The 20,498-nt window shown below is 36.3% G+C and overlaps 1 protein-coding gene across 3 annotated transcripts; it reads left to right on the forward strand.

The window, feature by feature from the left end:
* The first annotated feature begins 545 nt into the window (after positions 1 to 545).
* On the forward strand, positions 546 to 16,294 carry SAMD9 (sterile alpha motif domain containing 9). Of its 3 annotated transcripts, XM_036429433.2 has the most exons (3): positions 546 to 748; positions 4,670 to 4,766; positions 10,961 to 16,294. In XM_036429433.2, exon 3 carries the CDS (start codon positions 10,969 to 10,971, stop codon positions 15,703 to 15,705), a length of 4,737 nt encoding a protein of 1,578 aa, XP_036285326.1. In that variant the 5' UTR covers positions 546 to 748; positions 4,670 to 4,766; positions 10,961 to 10,968; the 3' UTR covers positions 15,706 to 16,294. The 3 variants fall into 3 exon arrangements, with proteins under 3 accessions (XP_036285326.1, XP_036285323.1, XP_036285324.1); XM_036429430.2 differs by lacking the exon at positions 4,670 to 4,766 and having other exon boundaries at positions 546 to 753; XM_036429431.2 differs by lacking the exons at positions 546 to 748; positions 4,670 to 4,766 and adding an exon at positions 4,793 to 4,869.
* The last annotated feature ends 4,204 nt before the right edge of the window (positions 16,295 to 20,498 follow it).

Raw genomic sequence — 20,498 nt, forward strand, 5'->3', positions numbered from 1 at the left:
CTGAAGGCTTCTCCCCCACTCTGTGCTCCTGAGGGTCAATCAGGACAGCAGCTACCGCTTGCACTTGCTGATGGCACTGGCCCCAATTGCTTTGTACCTTCAATGGGTGCATGTGGCACCATCAGCACATGGGAGCGGCAGCAGAGGGAGCTGGGAGACAAGAGACCAGAGCCGCAGTGGGAGGGGCTGGCCTGGGTCTTGGAAGATGGGACAGGATCCACCCCTGTGCTTACCACAGCCTCGTGGCCCACAGTTCCCTTCAAGGTTCACTAATTCGTGCACTGGACCCCTAGTCCTATCTAATAAAAGAGTAAAATGCAAATTAACTATCACTCTGCTACACCCACACCCTCCAGCCAATCAGGAGTGAGTATGCAAATTAACACAACCAGGATGACTGCAGCCACAGAGAGCAGAGTAATTACAAAAGAAAAAAAAAAAAGGCATTTTACAGGCAAAATAAACTTAGCTCTAGGAAAACGAAACTGAAAACCAGCAGATGACGGGTTTCCTTTCTCATATCTGCCAGTTTCGACACACCCATTTCTGAGACACACCCTGTTGTTTCTGAGCCAGTTAGAGCTCAGACTGAGGTAAAAGCAGAGTATAAATAAATGTTGATGAAAACTCTACAATGTCTTTTTCTGACATTGTAGGAGGAAGAAAACACAGACATTACATATTTTCTGCACTAAAATCCATGGTTTTCCTGCCATTTATGTATCAATAGAAGAAATTTGCAAGACAAACTGGGTAAGTACAATATCTATTATCAATATCATTATTGCTATCTATAGCATCATTTTATTCAATAGGAAGGAATCTACTTTTCAGTTAGAATATTGAAATATACCCAAAAATAAAAAATAATATTTAAGCCTAGACATTCTAGACTTAATTTCCGTGACAGGAGTTGGTTTTGTATTAGTTGAAAAAGGAGTCATAACATTCCAAAAAAGATGCAATTGTTAACTAAAGGCACTTTTATTGATGAAATTCTCCAAGGTATTAGCATCTTCAGAAAGAACATTTAATGAAAAAAAATTTTTTTAATAAAAACTTTCTTTCTTTTCACTCAGTTTATTTTTTAATTTTTAATTTTTAATTTTTAATTTTTATTTTTATACGTTTTTATTGATTTTGTACAGAGAGGAAGGGAGAGAGATAGTTAGAAACTTTGATGAGAGAGAGTCATCGATCAGCTGCCTCTTGCACACTCCCTACTGGGGATATGCCCTCAACCAAGGTACATGCCCTTAACCGGAATCGAACCCGGGACCTTCCAGTCCCCAAGCCGACGCTCTATCCATTGAGCCAAACCGGTTTCAGCACATTTAGTGAAAATTTAAAGATGTGCTTTACATTAATCAAAGATACTTACTACCATCTACCCTAGAAGTTGGCAGCTGCCAGAAAATAAAACTCCCCAATAGATTCTCAAATATTTAGTGTCAGATGACAGATATAGAGAGACAGAACAGAGACTGGAAGTCCTTGAAATTATGACATCTATACATTCCTTTTAAATGTCCTAGTTCTTATGTCCGATTTCCTCCCAAGTAAGGAACAGGGGCTAAGGGTTTACATTTCTAAATAAAGGCCTGAAATTCAACTCTCTTTAGAAAAGCTGACAAACCCTACAGTTAACAAATAAATGTATGTGGGTTTAATCATGCAACAGATTGTTTCCTTTTTTATAGTGGTTGCTGAGAAGCTCAGAACCAAAATTCCAGGCCACTTCTATTATAGTATAGTATATAGAACTGAAAAGTTATTTTAGGCACTAACTTTACTCCTTGGCTTCATTTTTTTTTTCCCACCTTCTATCTTCCCTGATTAGTCTTCCCCTTGATTTTAAAAATATATATATTTTGTTGATTTCAGAGAGGAAGGGAGAGGGAGAGAGAGAGAGAGAGAGAGAGAGAGAGAGAGAGAGAGAGAGAGAGAGAGAGAGAGAGAGAGAGAGACATCAATGATGAGAGATAATCATTGATTGGCTGCCTCCTGCACAGGCATGTGCCTTTGACTTTGACTAGAATCAAACCCGGGACTCTTCTGTCCATAGGCTATATCTTCTGAGCCAAACTGGCTAGGACCACCTGCCCCCAACCTCTCCGGAAAAAACAAACAAACAAACAAACAAACAAACAAAAAACACCAATTTCTCTACCCCAGGGTTTTCACATATGTGTGATCCTATAAAGTTTCTGAAATATCTAAGAAAAATTTTTTGGAACAAGAGAGGATATAAAGGAATCATTAATATGTGAAATACCTCTGAATAGTGTAAATGTAGAAAACATAGAAGTTAGCAATCATTCCTCTAATGCAGCAATTTTCAACCTTTTTCATCTCATGGCACACATGAATTAATTATTAACATTCCATGGCATACCAAAATATATATTTTTTGCCACTCTGACAAAAAATAGGTGTAATTTTGATTTCAGACAGCTATTGTTGTGTTAGCTATTGTCATTTTTTTTTTTTTTTTTTTTGACGATCTAAGGGAAAAGAGGTTAGTGCCCTTGACTAAATAGTTAGGTATTACATGTTTTGAAATTTCTTGGGACAACACTGGTTGAAAATCATTGCTCTAGTTAATATGCTCCCAACATCTTCAACACTTTATTTAAAGTACATTATTGAAAGACTCTCATAAAGGCTTTAGAGGAAGCTGTGTGAAACTTCAAGCTGCTCTATCATGACTTAAAAATCATACACATAGACAACAGTAAGGTGGTTATCAAAGGGGAATGGGAATGGAAGAGGATGAAGCGGGTAAAGGGGGTCAAATATATGGTGACAAAAGGAGACTGGACTTTGATTGGTGAGTACCCAATACAATATACAGATGGTGCATTATAGAACTGTATACTTGAAACTTATATGTTATTAACCAATGTCATCCCAAAATAAATTTTATTTTTTTAAATATTGTAAAAACATCCACAATCAGGTAGAGAAAATAGTCAAAAGCCATTCCTTTTTTATTTGCTCACATTCTCAACCAAACATTCAGTCCTGGCACCCCATTCACCTGGCTTTAAGTTTCATGTGTACATGGTTTGCAACTCATGCAGGAATCAGATAATCCATTTAAGTCAATACTCAGTCTCATAATCTGATCTTTGAGGTATCACATAGGATACAAGGGCTGAGTATATAAAATTGTTACTGGAAATCAGGGAGACTCTTGGAGAAGTATACTGATAGGATGGGGCAGAAGAGCTCCAGGTATGAGGTTTCAGGAGCCTGAACACAGCTGGCAAGGGCACCTCCTGCTTTAGGTATGACAATAGTGAGCTGTACATTTACAGGGTGGGGTAGATGAGATTTAGATGGACATATGAAAATGACTCACATAGCAAAGTTCCTAGAGGGCGGTAGGTCCAGGTTTTAGATAACTATAAAACAGTATGAATCAACAATGGCATGTAAAACTAAAAGCTGCAATAATAAATCTCTAGTGTAACTTTCAGACCTCATGTGCCCAGAATTGAGTTAATCATTAAACTTGACTGGTAACATACCATTATCTTTTTCTATGGAAGTATATTTTTTATTTCACTCATCTGTTTATTTTACCATGCATTTTGGAGGCATCACTGGCTTTTCACATGAAGTATAATTTCTATGAAATGAACACATCTTAAGGGTATAGCTCTATGAAATTTCTGTGTATTCATCAGTGTGACCACTAACCAAACCAAGATATAAAATTATCAGTCTTTAAAAATAAAAACAAAGGTTATTGAGCAGCAAATTAGTTTATTTGGTAATACGGTAGCAGAGGAATTGTAATTTTGGACATGCAAACTATGGTGGACCATAGCCAAGTACAAAATGACAAAAGGGAGTTCAGTTGGGGGGGAGCATTTCTTTTATAATATTGGGAAGGGTTGTTTTAACAGGAGCACGTTTGTGGGGGGTGAGGGCAGTGTATAAGGTTGTGGCAGTTTTTTATTGGCAATGAGTGAAAAGCAGTTGCTATTACTGAGACAAGCAGGGAAGAGGAGAGCTCTCCCTCCATGGCTTCCCAGCTCCATGTTGAATAAGGTTTCCCTTATTCATTTTCACAAAGTATTTTTTATGCCAATCCCCAGAAAATACTGTTCTGCCAGAAGGTACCCACTGAAGTCTACTATAATAAATTAATTTGCCTGTTCTTGAACTTCATAGAAATGGTACCTTACATTATGTTTTCTATCATTACTGGCACATTTACCTTTATTAAAACTGCCAAATAGTTTCCCAAAAGTGGCTAAATCAATTTACATTTCCACCAGAAATGTATGAGCATTCCATTGACTTTACCTCACCACCAGCATTTGGTATTGTTTTGAGCCATTAAGCTGGGTATACAGTATTATCTAATTGTACTTTTACTTTGCATTTCCAAGGTGATTAAAGATTCTGGGGCAGTTTTAGATTCCAATTCATCACATCCATCCATGTGACCATGAAAAGCCCTACTGGTTTCTCTTCTCCCAAACGGCCAGGTCTAGTCCTCAACCTCAGCCTAGAATGAGCAAATGCCCCAAAGCTTACCTAGGAAGGGATCTTCTCTCTCTGGAGTTTTTATTTAACTAGTCCTTGTCATGAAGTCCATCTACAACTCTGTGAATACTTCAAAAATATGTTTTGTAATGTATCTGACTTCTTTTTTCCTGGTTGTTATAGTGGGAGTGCTGGTTTCCCCTCTGGAATCGACTACATCACATTGGGAAGTGGGACTCCTTCCATTTCTTCTTCAGTCAGTTTTGGTAAATATATTTTCAAGGAATTTGTTCAGTTCACTTCAGTCTTCAAATTTACAGCATCTGATATTTGTGCCATCTCTTTTTTTCTTGATCACTCTTTCCACAGGTGTGTCAATTTTATTACTCTTTATCAAGTACAACTTTCGGGCTTCTTTGATTCTCTCTGTTGTAATTCTGTTTCCATTTTATAGATTGCTGCTCTTATCTTTATTTTTCCTTCCTTTCATTTAGTTCTGCTTTATTCTGTTGTTCTTCTTTGAACTTATTAAAGTGACATTTAGCTTATGTTTTCTTCTAGTTTTATAAAAGCATTTAGACCACATGTGTCAAACACAAGGCCCGCGGGCCAAATCTGTCCCGCCAGGCCTTGCAATGTGGCCCGCACCGCGCTGTCATCACTGCACTCCGCTACATTTCCATCACAATGACAGTTTATAACTGTTCAGTAAACCATTCGGCCCGCGATTTAGGCTGGATTTTAGATTTTGGCCCCTTCTCTGATTGAGTTCGACACCCCTAATTTAGACTATAAATATCCTCTCCAAGTATTATTGACACTGTATCTTAAAAATTTTAATGCAGCACTTTAAAATAAAAATTGTATATATTTAAGGTATAAAACAATGATTTTATGTACACGCTAGAATTACGGTGCAAGAAATTCATGCAAGAGCAGGCCTTCCTTCTACCAGCTGCCTGCACTGGCTTCCCTCTGACACCGGGACCCGGGCTTCCCTTGTAACTCCGGCTTCATCTAGAAGGTTGTCTGGAAGGACATCCAGAAGGATGCCCAGTCTAATTAGCATATATGCTTTTATTATTATAGATGTATAGTGACATGACTACCATTGTCCAGCTAATTAACCTATCATCTCCTCACACAAATATCATTAATTTTTGTGATGAGTGTACCTGAAATCTACTCTCCACATATTTCCAGCATTCAAAATAGTATTATTAAGTATAATCATCATGCTCTCTAGACATCTCTACATAACTGCAAATTTGTATAGTTTTGTCAACATCTGCCCATCCCTTTCCTCGCCAACCTCTTATCCCTTTTTCTATGAATTTGACTTTTTTATTAGATTTCACATATAAAGGAGAAATACAGTAACTTTCTCTTTCTAGCTTATTTCACTTAACATCAGACATGCATTCAGGTTGTCTTTATATCTTGTCTGTTGTGAAAATGCTACAATAAACATGTGAGAGCAGATAATCTCTTTTAGATAATGATTTCATTTCCTTCTGATATATACCCAGAAGTGGAATAGTTGAATCATATATAGTTCAATTTTTAATTTTGGGGAAAATCTCCATATTCATCTCCATAATGGATATACCTATTTACATTCCCACCAGCAGTGTACAAGGGTTCCCTTTTGTTCTTATCTTTGCCAACAGCCTGGTCCTGGGGCCAGATGATGTGCCTAGGTCCATAAAGCCAGCTTTGGAGGCTAGGAGCCTCACTCTATGGGAGCTAATCTGGAATCTAGGTCCATGGGGCCCAGCCCAGCACTGGAGCAAATACAGAGCCTAGGCCTGTAGGAACTGGCCTGTCCCTTAGGTGGGACAGAACGTAGGTCCATGGGAGCCCACCTTCAGGCTAGGTTTGCAAGGGCTTTGCTATCAGAGTAATACTAGCTTCATAAAATGAACTGGTGAGTTTTACCACGTTTACAGTTTTTTTAGAAGAGATTGTGTAGACTCAGTGTTAATTCTTTAAATGTCTGGTAGTATTCTCCAGTGAAACTGTCTGGGCCTGGAGATTTGAGGGGAGATTTTTTTTTTTTTTTACTTAAAAAATCCAGTTCTCTGCCTAGCTGGTATGGCTCACTTGATTGAGCATCATCCTATGCATGAGATAGTTGCTGGTTTAATTTCTGGTCAGGGCACATGCCTGGGTTTTAGGTTTGATCTCTGATGAGGACATACAGGACACAGCCAGAAGCAGTCTCTCCCCTTCTTCTTCTTCTTCTTCTTCTTCTTCTTCTTCTTCTTCTTCTTCTTCTTCTTCTTCTTCTTCTTCCTTCTTCTTCTTCTTCTTCCTTCTTCTTCTTCTTCTTCTTCTTCTTCTTCTTCTTCTTCTTCTTCTTCTTCCTTCTTCTTCTTCTTCTTCTTCTCCTCCTCCTCCTCCTCCTCCTCCTCTTCCTTCTTCTTCTCTCTAAAATCAATAAAAACATTTTTGGGAGGTTAATCCTCACTTGAGGATATTTTCCCATTGATTTTAGAGAGAGTAGAGGGAGAGGGAGAAACAAGAGAGAAATATCAATGTGAGAGAGACACATCAATTGGTTGCCTCCTGCACACACCCCAACCAGGGCCAGGGTCAAACCTGGGACCCTTCAATCCCAGGGCCCATGCTCTATCCACTGAACCAAACCGGCTAGGGCAATAAAAACATATTTTAAAAATCCAGTTTTCTTTGAAGTTCTGGGACTATACAAATGATCTATTTAATATTGAGTGAGTTGTAGAAGTTTGTGCTTTTTGAGGAGTTAGTCCATTTCATTTGAGTTGTCAAATTGTTCATAGTACTCATTATTGTCCTTTTGATACCTGAAAGTTTTTAAATGATATCCACTGTTTTGTTTCTGATACTGGTAAATGTGTCTTTTTTTCTACTCTTTTTCAGTCTTACTGGAGATTTGTCAATTTTATGATCTTTTCAAGTAAGCAGATCTTTACATCACTGACTTTCTCCATTATATTTCTGTTTTCAATTTATTTCTATACTTTATTTTTTCCTTTCTTCTATTTGCCTATATATATATTTTTAAAATATATTTTATTGATTTTCTTACAGAGAGGAAGGGAGAGAGATAGAGAGCTAGAAACATCGATGAGAGAGAAACATCAACCAGCTGCCTCTTGCACACCCCCTACCGGGATGTGCCCGCAACCAATGTACATGCCCTTGGCCGGAATCGAACCTGGGACCTTTCAGCCCGCAGACTGATGCTCTACCGCTGAGCCAAACCGGTTTCGGCTATTTGCCTATATTTTATTTTGTTCTTTTTCAAAGTTGTCTAGGTTTCTGGGTTAAGAGCTTAGATCAAGTATGTCAAACTCAAAGACTAACATGGGCCAAATAAACAAGGTTTAAGTTTATGTGGGCCACACGGAGGTGGGGTAGAGTCCCTCAGCTCAGCCTGCCCTCTCAGGGGCAGGAGGCAAACTGGTGATCAGGGGAAGGCAATGCGCGACACCCCCATCACACCTCTGCTTCTGTCACTGCCGGCAGCACAAGCCTCAGCTGGCCATGACTACTCATCCCTCGTGTGGCCCTGGGCAGCTAGGGGATGAGGAAACAGGGGGACTCCTGAGTCAATCATCCTGGCAAGGCTAAGGGGACTGGGCACTGCCATCTTGTGGCTTTGGACACTGCCATCTTTGAGGGCATGGCGGTCAATTAGCATATTCCCTCCTTATTGGCTGTGGACATCTTCATCTTTGCAATGGCATGAGGGTTAATTAGCATATTCCCTCTTTATTAGATAGGATAATTTATGACAGTGTAATGATACTATTTTATTAGTTTGAATAAAGGGAAGAAATCTTAGTACCTATATATCCTTTTACCCTATCCACTTTTAATTATCTTAACTATTTCCACTATATACATTCAACAGTGCTTCAACAAACAATTTAGAAAACCAACTAGAGAAACACTATCATTCTTATCAATATTTCTGCTTACCATGTTATTTTCCTTCCTAATATTCCAAGGTTCCTTCTCTAATCATTTTCTTGCTGTTTAGAATGCTTTAACCATTCTTTTAGGGTAGGCCATGTTGGTTGCATTATATATTTCCCCCAATGGTACACAATTTCTCCACATCCTCACCATACTTGTTATTTTCAGAGTCTTTTTTTTTTAGCAATTATCATATGGTTGTGAAATGATATATTATTATGGTTTTGGTTTGCTTTTCTCTAATGATTAGTGATGGTGAATATCTGTTCATATGCAAGTACACTTCAGTTTTTAATTGGATTATTTGTTTTGTTGTTGAGTTATAGTTTTTACTATATTTTGGATATTAACTAGTCAGTTACATTATTTACCAATATTTTCTCCCATTCCATACCTTGCCTTTTCATTCTGTTAATTGTGTCCTTTGATGCACAGTCTTATGTTTGATGTAGCCCCACAAAAGGGGCTTACTTTGAAGATTAGTATAACAAAAACAATTTCCCTCTCCACTCAGTTTTCTTTACCTAGATAACTTAAAATTTGAACTTCTTAATCTCTATAGGCTAGATTGCTAATGGAAAATTCATCTAATTCACATTATTTAAGAAGGCAGTACATCTTTTAAGTTTCTCATTGTCATAGTGTTATAAGAGAGTAAAATTCCCACCAAATTGCCTATTTTGACTATTTTGTATTACTGTAGCTGTCAGATATGTGAGCTTTTTACTTTTACTGTTTTTAGAGAGAATGGGAGGGAGATGGAGAGAAAGGAAACATCAATGTATGAGAGAGTAATTGACTGATTGTCTCCGGTATCCACCCTGATCAGGGACCAACCCCGCAAGCTGGGCATGTGCCCTGATAGGAATTGAACCAGTGACCTTTTAGAACATGGAATGACACTAAACCAACTGAGCCACACTGGCCAGGGCATAAGATATTATTCACTTTCTATGCATACAGAAATTACTAACCACAAATAATAGCTTTAACCTTAGATTACCACTCCAGGATCTTTATGCCTCAAATGGAAGGTAAATCCTAACCTTGAATTTATATCTATATTTGGAGGCAATATTCCTGTGCATTATTTCATAAAAGTGGGCCTATATAACCTATTTGCCACAATTTCCCAAGCTTATCTCCTCTGTTAATTTGATTTCTCCCATGATGGCTTTGTCAAAATGACTCACATTTTGGAGCCATTTATGGATTGTACATAAAGCTATTTGGATTTTATGTTTTCTAACCAGTGCTATATTTTTGTAGCAAATATTGCCATGAATATTCCAAATACTCATCTTCCAACTTGTAGACCAAATAGTAATGCCATTTGTTAATGCCCAGGAATAAGCTATTATCAATTATTATGTGAAAAATTAATATAATTTTCCCCTACCCAACAAGCTATCCCAGAAGTCCTGGAACAGAAAAGCTCCACACCAAATTAAGGTGCTTAAGGCACCTGACTTATTAAATCAATTTAAATACACAACAAAAAATCAAGGAGAAGATATGAAATAATAGACTTTTTAAGTTACAAGAAGGTAGAAGGATTTTATTATCCAAGTTATGCAAGATCATATATCCTCTCTCGTTCTCTGCTGCATCAGCATTCTTCTCCAACTGTATAATTTTGAGAACCAGAGTTGAGGTCTGTTCCAAGGGGGATCAACATATAGAAAATACAATGAGTTAATGACATGCACTTGCTCTAATCAACTACAGAGAGATGCAGAGGGACATGTATGCCTGACTACAGCTATAGCTTATTAACCAGCCTCATAAGCTATTCTGGATTTTATTTCTGTTTCTTGAGTAGAGGACCCAAAAGATAAAGAAGGTGTTACCCTGTTAAGACCCATTTAAGACCTTAACAATACCAAGTGCTTCAATTGTGTCTTAATAATAATATCTATTTGGCCCCTCTATCCCTTCCTTTGTTTAACACTCATATGTTCTATATACTTTACACCTATGATAACATGATTCACAACTATTTGCTTCTATACTTAGTTTCATTTCTCCTCATTTCACAAATACTTCTCTATTTAGTTTCATATATTCTCCTCTGTTTCTCTTACTTTCTATAGCCAAATTGAGTATTTTATAATAATACCACTAACTTACATTATAGCAAATAAGCATTAATGAGGATGAAATGTCTCTATATATACTGTCTGAAAGTGCCCCAGCATACTTTTAGTGAATAAAGGAAGGTGACAAGAATTGTGTATACTATGCTGTCTTTCATTGGTGGGGGTTTGGAGGAAAGAGAGGGAAGGCCAGGAGAAGAACTGTATTTGGTAACATTTTTCTGGTAGGATACAGAAGAAACTGGTAACATTAATTTTCTCTCAGGAGGATAACTAAATAGCATGCACAATCTTTGAACTTTTAAAACTGCATAAGAAATACATATTACCTATTGAAAAATTGGTTGATTATTTTAAAATTTATTTATAACAATATTAATTATATATTTTTCTATATACAGATATCAGAATGGCAGCACAACTAAACCTGCCAGAAAATACAGATGAGTGGACAAAAGATGATGTAAATCGGTGGCTAGATAGTCATAAAATTGACAAAAAACACAGGCAAATCTTGACCACACAAGATGTGAATGGAGCAGTCCTGAAATTTCTAACTAAAAATCATCTCATTGATATGGGCATAACACATGGACCAGCTATCCAAATAGAACAACTATTCAAAAAATTGCAGAAAGCATCCTCTGATGATCCTATTCAGATATGTCAGAAGAAAAAAGGCAGTAAAAAGGTGCCTAAAACACAAACTTTGATGCAAGAGGAAAATGAGGAAATTTCAAAGCGAAAACAAAAGGGCAAAGAAAAATCAGATATGGCTAATGCCTCTGCAATGAACACAGTTTCTAAGTCACTAAAAAGTGAGTTCATAGAAGATGAAATAGGTGACACAAAGGAAAAACAGCCATCCATAGAACTGACATGTGTATCATACCCTTTTGATGAATTTAGTGACCCATATCGTTACAAATTGGATTTCTGCCTACAGCCTGAAACAGGACCACTCAATCTCATTGATCCAATACATGAATTCAAAGAGTTCACTAATACAATGAAAGCCACAGAGGAGGATGTTAAAATGAAATTTAGCAATGAAGTTTTCCGATTTGCTTCAGCATGTATGAATTCACGGACCAATGGCACCATTCATTTTGGAGTAAAAGACAAGCCCCACGGAAAAATTGTTGGTGTGAATGTCACCAATGTCACCAAAGAAGCCCTCATTGATCACTTCAATCAGATGATCCACCAATATTTTGAAAACCATCAGGTCCAAAAAGCAAAGAAGTGCATTCGAGAGCCAAGATTTGTAGAAGTTTTATTGCCAAATAGTACTCCATCTGACAGATTTGTTATTGAAGTGGATGTCATTCCAAAATACTCTGAATGTGAACATGATTATTTCCAGATTAAAATGCAAAACTACAATAATCAAGTATGGGAACCAAGAAAAGATTTCTCAGTGTTTGTGCGAGATGGGGCCAGCTCTAAAGACATCATGAAAAAAAAAGTAGATTTTGAAATGTTTAAATTAGATTTAAAAGCATTGGCAGAACATAGAAAAGAAGCAGAAGAAAAATGCAGAATAAAAACAAATAATAAAAACAGTGAGGGCCCAAAGCTTATTGAATTGTTGACAGGAAATAAGGATTTGTTAGATAATTCATACTATGAATGGTATATTCTTGTAACAAACAAATGCCATCCTAATCAAATAAAACACTTAGATTTTCTAAAGGAAATAAAATGGTTTGCTATATTGGATTTTGATCCTGAATCTGTGAGCAAGGGGGTAGTCAATGCTTACAAAGAAAGCCGAATAGTAAACCTTCATTTGCCAAGTCTCTATGTAGAGGGGAAAACCACACCAAACGAGAAGATTTCTAGTCTGAATCTTTATCAGCAACCCAGCTGGATTTTCTGCAATGGTAGGTTAGATCTTGACAGTGAAAAATACAAACCCTTAGATCCAAGCTCCTGGCAAAAAGAAAAAGCATCTGAAGTCAGGAAATTAATATCATTTCTTACACATGAAGACGTAATGCCAAGAGGGAAGTTTTTGGTGGTATTTCTTTTACTCTCCTCTGTGGATGACCCAAGAGACCCCCTCATTGAGACCTTCTGTGCTTTCTACCAAGATCTCAAAGGAATAGAAAATATATTGTGTATTTGTGTACACTCACACATATGTCAGAGATGGAAAGATCTACTTGAAGCAAGATTAACAAAACAAGATGAATTATCAAGCCAATGTATTTCTTCTTTAAGTCTTGAAGAGATCAATGGTACTATTCTTAAAATAAAATCTGTGACTAAATCTTCACAGAGATTTTTGCCATCTATTGGTTCATCAACTGTCCTTCTAGAAATGGAAGAAGGTATCATGACTGCTCTGGAAATTCTCTGTGAAAATGAATGTGAAGGTACACTCTTAGAAAATGATGAAAATAAATTCCTTGAATTCAAGGCTTTAAAAGAGGAAGACTTCTATAGAGGTGGTAAAGTATCATGGTGGAACTTCTATTTTTCTTCTGAAAACTATTCTTCACCTTTTGTCAAAAGGGATAAATATGAAAAACTTGAGAAAATGATTCATAGCTGTGCAGATTCTTCAAAGTCAACATGTTCCAAAATTATTCATCTCTATCATCATCCAGGCTGTGGTGGGACTACCTTGGCTATGCATATTCTCTGGGAACTAAGGAAGAAATTCAGATGTGCAGTGCTGAAGAACAAGACAGTGGATTTTTCTGAAATTGGAAAACAAGTGACTAATTTAATCACCTATGGGACAGCAAACCATCAGGAATACTTACCTGTACTGCTTCTTGTTGATGATTTTGAAGAACAAGGTGATATTTATCTCCTGCAGGCCTCTATTCAAACAGCTATAGCTAATAAGTACATCCGATACGAGAAACCTCTAGTGATCATCCTAAATTGCGTAAGATCACAGAACCCTGAAAAATGTGCAAAGATGTCAGACAGTATCTCCCTAATACAACAACTATCTTCCAAAGAACAGAGAGCATTTGAGCTTAAATTGAAAGAAATTGAAGAGCAACATAAAAACTTCGAAGATTTTTATTCCTTCATGATCATGAAAACCAATTTTAATAAAAAGTACATAGAAAATGTTGTCAGGAATATCCTGAAGGGACAAAATATTTCCACCAAGGAAGCAAAGCTCTTTTCTTTTCTGGCTCTTCTTAATTCATATGTGCCTGATACCACTATTTCACTTTCACAGTGTGAAAAGTTTTTAGGAATACAATCGACTTACTGGGGGACAGAAAAACTTGAAGATAAGATGGGCACCTACTCTACAATTCTGATAAAAACAGAGGTAATAGACAGTGGAAACTACTGTGGAGTGCGCATTATACACCCTTTGATTGCTATCCGCTCACTGGAAGAATTGAAGATAAGCTACGATTTGGATAAAAGTCAAATTATGTTGGATATGCTAACAGAAAATGTGTTTTATGATACTGATAGAGGAAGAAGCAAATTTTCCCAGGATATGCAAACACTGCTGCTCACAAGACAGCAAATTGAACATGAAGGTGAAACAGGGACTTGGTTTTCCCCATTCATTGAAGCATTACATGAAGATGAAGGGAACAAAGCAGTTGAAAAAGTATTACTGGAAGGTATTCTTCGGTTTAACCCAAATGCATTCATTTGCCAAGCCTTGGCAAGACATTTTTACATTAAAGAGAAGGACTTTACCAGTGCCCTCTATTGGGCAAATCAAGCAAAAAACATAGAACCTAACAATTCTTATATCTCAGATACACTGGGTCAAGTCTACAAAACTAAAATAAGATGGTGGATAGAGAATAATGAAAGAAACAGAAACATTTCAGTTGCTGATTTAACTGAACTTTTGGATTTAGCAGTTCATGCCTCAGAAGCATTCAAGGAATCTCAACAGCAAAGTGAATATAAAGAGGATGAGGCAACAGAAAGGTTTAATCAGAAGTCAAAGAGGCGGTATGATACTTACAATATTGCTGGCTATCAAGGAGAGATAGAAGTTGGGCTCTATGCAATCCAGATTCTTCAACTCATTCCTTTTTTTGACAATAAAAATGAACAATCTAAAAGAAACATGATCAACTTTATATCAGGAAATAGTGATATTCCTGGGGATCCAAACAATGAATTTAGATCAGCCCTCAAGAGTTTTATTCCCTATCTAACTAAATTGCGATCTTCTTTGAAAAAGTCCTTTGATTTTTTTGATGATTATTTTGTCCTTCTAAAACCAAAGAACAACATTAAGCAAATTAAACAGTCCAAAACTCGGAGAAAGGTGGCTGGATATTTTAAGAAATATGCAGATATATTTGGTCCCTCTGAGGAATTACAAAACAAAGATCTCGGATCACAGCTTAGTTTGCCACTTCGAGTAGAACTGTATCGAAGAAGCCTAGAAGTTTTAAAAGCAGATAAGTTTTCTGGGCTCTTGGAATACCTTACCAAAAATCAAGAAACCATGGAAGACATAGTGAGAAAATACACTTTTCTCTTTCAACAGTCCACTGTGAAAATCCAGCAAAGGGAAAAACAGAATTTCATCTTGGCCAATATCATTCTCTATTGCATTAAACCTACCTCCAAAATTGTGATACCAACTAAAAAATTGAAAGATCAGCTTCGAGAAATCTTGCAACAAATAGGGCCATCTTATCAATTGTCAGAACCTTATTTCTTAGCTTCCCTCTTATTCTGGCCAGAAAACCAAAAACTAGATCAAGATTCTAAACAAATGGAAAAACATGCTCGGTCACTACAAAATTCTTTCAGGGGGCAGTATAAACATATGTATCGTACAAAGCAACCAATTGCATATTTCTTTCTTGGGAAAGGTAACAATATGAACAGACTTGTCCACAAAGGGAAAATTGATCAATGCTTTGGAAAAACACCTGATATTAGTATCTGGTGGCAGAGTGGAGAAGTATGGAAGGATAAAAAAGTCCAAGAACTTTTGCTTCGTTTAAAGGGACGAGCTGAAAATAACTATTTATACATAGAATATGGAATCAATGAACGAATCACAATACCCATCACACCTGCTTTCTGGGGTCAACTAAGAAGTGGTAGAAGTATAGAAAAAGTGTCCTTTTACCTGGGATTTTCCATAGGAGGCCCACTTGCTTATGATATCGAGATTATTTAAGAGCATGATCTTCTCCCTGCAGGAATGTGATCTCAGTATAATTTTTTTTTTAATCTAAGACTTTAAATTTCTCTTGAAAAAGAAAAAAAAAGTGAGAAATGTGAAAAGTATCAAATATCTTCCTTGGTTTGTATAACACTATCAAAGACAAGATAAGAACAAGATAAGAAGGAGCTAGGAATGGAATTAGGAGAAGTGAACTCCACCACTTCCCCCAATTCCCAACCAAGGAAGAGGGAGAGAGAGACAGTGCTTCCCTCTCAAATGGAAATTTTTTTCAGAATGGGAAAAAATGTATGACTCCAATACATTATAACATTGGGAAGCATTTCATTAAAAAGGTGAAATTCTCTCAAGCTGAAGAGCAACATTTGTTCTTACCAAGCACAACAGCACTCAAGGGTCTTTCCAAGCAGAGAAGCAACCAATTCTCTGAAGGTCAGCAGAAGTCAGCAGATTTTACCAAAGCAGGCTGGAGAATTAGACTGCCTTTTCATGTAGTTGGAGGCAGTTGAGCAAAAGTGTGTGTGTATGGGTGGGGGTGGGGGTGGGGCTGGAGGAGAACTCTACACACACACACACACACACACATACACACACACAAAACAACAACAACAAAAAACACACAAACAAAAAACACCGAAACTCCAAAGCTAATGAATAAAAAGGTCTCTTGTGAAAAAAGACTAATTTGTCTCCCATCCAGGGAATCCTAACATACTTGGGAAGATATGCATGTAATCTTTGCACTGAATAAGCACAACCAGTGAGAGCTAATCAAAATGTAATTTTCATCCAATAAAATTATGGACATGGACAATCACCAATGGTTGCAAAAACTGATAAAAAGCTGATAAACAACTTTATAGCAGATGAATCAGACTTTCCTAAATCCTGATCAATATTAACAGAGAGAGAGCCAGACGTATGAGATTATAGGAGTGCACACATCACCAAATAATTGAACCTGAATCTGGATCAATTCAGGGTCTTCCTTCCAATTGAAAGGAAATACAGATGTTGGATATGCTTCAAAGTAATTCCATGTGTAAAGTATGGAGATGGTGAAAGGAAAGTAGATAAACAGTATAACTGCAACAAGATGGGACATGAGTTAACAATTGCTGCATAATGCATATATGGGAGTTCTGTATACTCTATTCTGTTCTTTGGACGATGCTCTTGAAATGTTATGTTATAAACAATTTCTAAAACAAAAAATGCAATTTGTTTTTTCCTTCACAATTCCATTCCGATTTTTAATAGTGAGTTATGTGTGTGTTGGGGCGGGGGGGAGGGGGGAGGGAGGGAGGGCAATGCACACAGTTTCTTTCTCCTGAATGAAATTTCAACTCCCTAACTTCTCAGCACATTCATGGTTTAAAAAAAAAATTATCTGGTTAAACACAATCTCAATTTTAAAAATGAGAATGTCCAATCACATTTTTCTCTGGGGCCATTTCCCACTTTGCCCTACGTTAAATCCAAACTGTCTTTTAAATAACGTTTTATTGGCACACAGCTACACTCATTTGTTTAAGTATTGGCTATGGCTGCTTTTGCACTGCAACAACAAGGTTGAATAGTTGCAACAGAAATCATGTATCCCACAAACCTATCTGGTTCTTTAGAGAAAGAATTTGCCAACTCCTGCTCTATGCTATCAACTCACATCTTTTTTGGTAGGTCAGCTGTCTAATTGGTTTTTAGACATTTATTTTGCAAATATGCATCTTAGTTTATCACCTAATTTGATATCTGATTTCTATCATTTTAGGACCAAAGATAAAACTTAGCAATACTTTAACACAATAATTTTTTTCACATTATATTAACCCAGATCTAACACTGCCAAGAACAGCAGAGTAATAAATGTATGTGGGTTTTCCTTTTGCAAATAGAAATCAAACTGAATGATGCTGGATAAATTGGGGAAGCTAATTGATCTATCATAATTCTTTTTACCCATTGACCTTTATATTTTCTTTAGGTCCATGGAATTCACTCTTAAAAAATATAGATTTAGAAAGTAAGATTTAAATATTAATAATCTACTCTTCCTTAGGCCAGCAATCCTCAATTGAACAAAACCCCTGTAGAGGTCTTTCCAAGTTGCATATTTCATCTCCCAATTCAGATAGAGCCTAGTGCAAGAAGGTATGGAAATTAGGATTAGAAAGTAATACCAATGGGAAGATCAGTTATTAAACAGATTTTTCTTTAAAAAAGTATTCCCTCACTTAATTTTTTATATTATTTTATATCCCCTGCTGCACAATTTAGAACATACTAGGAAAAAGTTCATATGCTCTTAAATATTTATAGATTTTTTTTTTGCACTTTATCGGCAAAAAATGTAGAGCCAGTTAAAATATGTATGCTATTATTCTGGGTGGTTTCTTTTTAATATGTCTTTATTGATTTTTTTAGAGAGAAGAAGAGAGAGGAATAGAGAGTTAGAAACATTGATGAGAGAGAATCATTGATCAGTTGCCTCTTGCACATCCCCCCTGGGGATGTGCCCACAACCAAGGTACATGCTCTTGACCAGAATCGAACCTGGGACCTTTCAGTCCACAGGCCGACGCTCTATCCACTGAGCCAAACCGGTTTCGGCAGAACCAGTGACCTCTTGATGCATGGGATGATGTTCAACTACTGAGTCACACTGGCTGGGCCTTTCCTGTATTTTTAAAACTTATATATGTATACATACCAACATTAAAATATTGTAGCCAACTTTCCAATTCTAAGGCAGTCTTCATAGTATGATGGTCCTACATCTCCACTGAAAACCTTGCACATACATAAAAAAGTGCATTTTCCTTCATTAGTGGAAGAAGAGAAGCGTTCAGTTTTAAATCCAGAATCTACCCTTTAATATTTCATCATCATCTCTCTTCCTAGTTGGAGGCAATAAAAGTTTAAGCCTATATTTTAGTGTTTTGTGTAAGATTATGATTACACATGTAAGTCCTGGCCAGAAGCAAATGGCACATTCCAAAGGAGTTATTTGATGACAGGTTAGTAAGAGAACTATTTTTAAAAAGTGTAGGTAGGCTTTACACCAGGGATACAAGAAGGAAAAATTAATCAACTACCAAAAAATTAATTAACTACCATATTAACAGGCTAAAGTAGAAAAATCACATGATTATATCAACTGATAAAAAAATCATGTGACAATACTAAACATCCATTTGAGATAAAGTATAATAGAACATTAGAAATAAAGGAAGACTTCCTCAACTTAAGGAGCATCTTCAAAAACAAACAAACAAAAAAAACAACAATTCTATAGTTAGCAACATACTTAATGGTAAAATACCGGATGCTTTTCTCCTGAGACTGATAACAAGGTAAAGATACCTGATCTTTATATTCTTATTCAACATTGTACTGGAAGTTCAAGCTAATGCAATAAAGCAAGAAAAGGAAATAATAACAAACAGAAAAGATGAAATAAAACTTTTCATATAAAAATAACATAAATTTTTAACTACAAAATCCAATGGAATCTACTAAAAAAAAAAAAAAAAATCCACCTAGAACTAACAAGTGAGTTCGGCAAGATTATAGAATATAAAATGAACATTCAGCCCTAAACTGTTTGGCTTAGTGCATAGAGCATTGGGCTGCCAATGGAAGGGTTTCAGGTTCGATTCCAGTCAAGGGCATGTACCTTGGTTGCGGGCACATCCCATTAGGGGGTGTGCAGAAGACAGCTCATCAATGTGTCTCTCTCATAGATGTTTCTAACTCTCTATCCTTCTCCCTTCTTCTTTGTAAAAAAATCAATAAAATATATTTTAAAAAATAAATACAACAGTTAATTTTCTTTCTACATATGAGCAATGAACACATCAACACTATGTATAATTACTCAAATATTGAATTGTGATTCTAACAAAAACGTGTTTATAACTCTTATGCTGTCAATTATAAAGTGCTAAGAAATAAAAAAATCTAAATAAATGGAGAGATATGTTCATGAATTAGAAGATACAATACTGTATCAATCTGCCCAACTTAATATATAGTTTAATGTGCAATTTCTATCAAGAATTCTACAAGATTCTTTGCAGATGCAGACAAGAGTATTATAAAATGTATATGGAAAGGTAAAGGAAATGGAAAAGCTAAAACAATTTTTCAAAAGAAGAATGCGATTTCTTTAACTGTAATGGAATTTTTCAAATTTACTTTTTTAGTCTATTTGTAAGTTTTCTCTAACTTAGAGTAAAGAATAAATGTATATTGTGTAAATGTATAATATATAATATAAATATTATATATATACAAAATATATGTATAAATAATACATATGACTTAAAATAACTTGACTGTTAATAGCCCCTGGCATGCTGTAGCACTGTAGTTAATAAGATTTTCATCTGTGGTAAATCTGGATGGGGTACAGTAGAAGGAGATGCACTGACCTATGTAATAGGTCATTTGAGACTTATAAGAAAAAATAGTAACTACTAAGCCAGTGGAATTAATTGGTAGTTGCTAGGCCCTACTGATACAATGAAGAGAGAGAGAATAAAATGCTCAAGTCGTAGTAGGGTAGTAGAAGCTGTAATCCATTGTCCAATAACCAAAGGCTCATCAGTTGTTTAATCTGAATTATTGCTGAAGGCTTTAGAAATATTAAGTATCATTTTCTCTACTATTCTGTATCTAGCACATTGTTATGCATTAGCCAGACTGGAATCAATTGGTTGGTAGATTTTATCCTCCAAGGTTTTCATTGTTCTGGTAGCTGCCATATACCCCTTAATTCTACTCTC

Source organism: Pipistrellus kuhlii, unplaced genomic scaffold (assembly GCF_014108245.1).
Source record: "Pipistrellus kuhlii isolate mPipKuh1 unplaced genomic scaffold, mPipKuh1.p scaffold_m20_p_10, whole genome shotgun sequence".
NCBI classification, from domain to species: domain Eukaryota; kingdom Metazoa; phylum Chordata; class Mammalia; order Chiroptera; family Vespertilionidae; genus Pipistrellus; species Pipistrellus kuhlii.

Bases quoted from the DNA above. Each gene is read 5' to 3' on its own strand.
- SAMD9 (XM_036429430.2), top strand. From the start codon at position 10,969: ATGGCAGCACAACTAAACCTGCCAGAAAATACAGATGAGTGGACAAAA.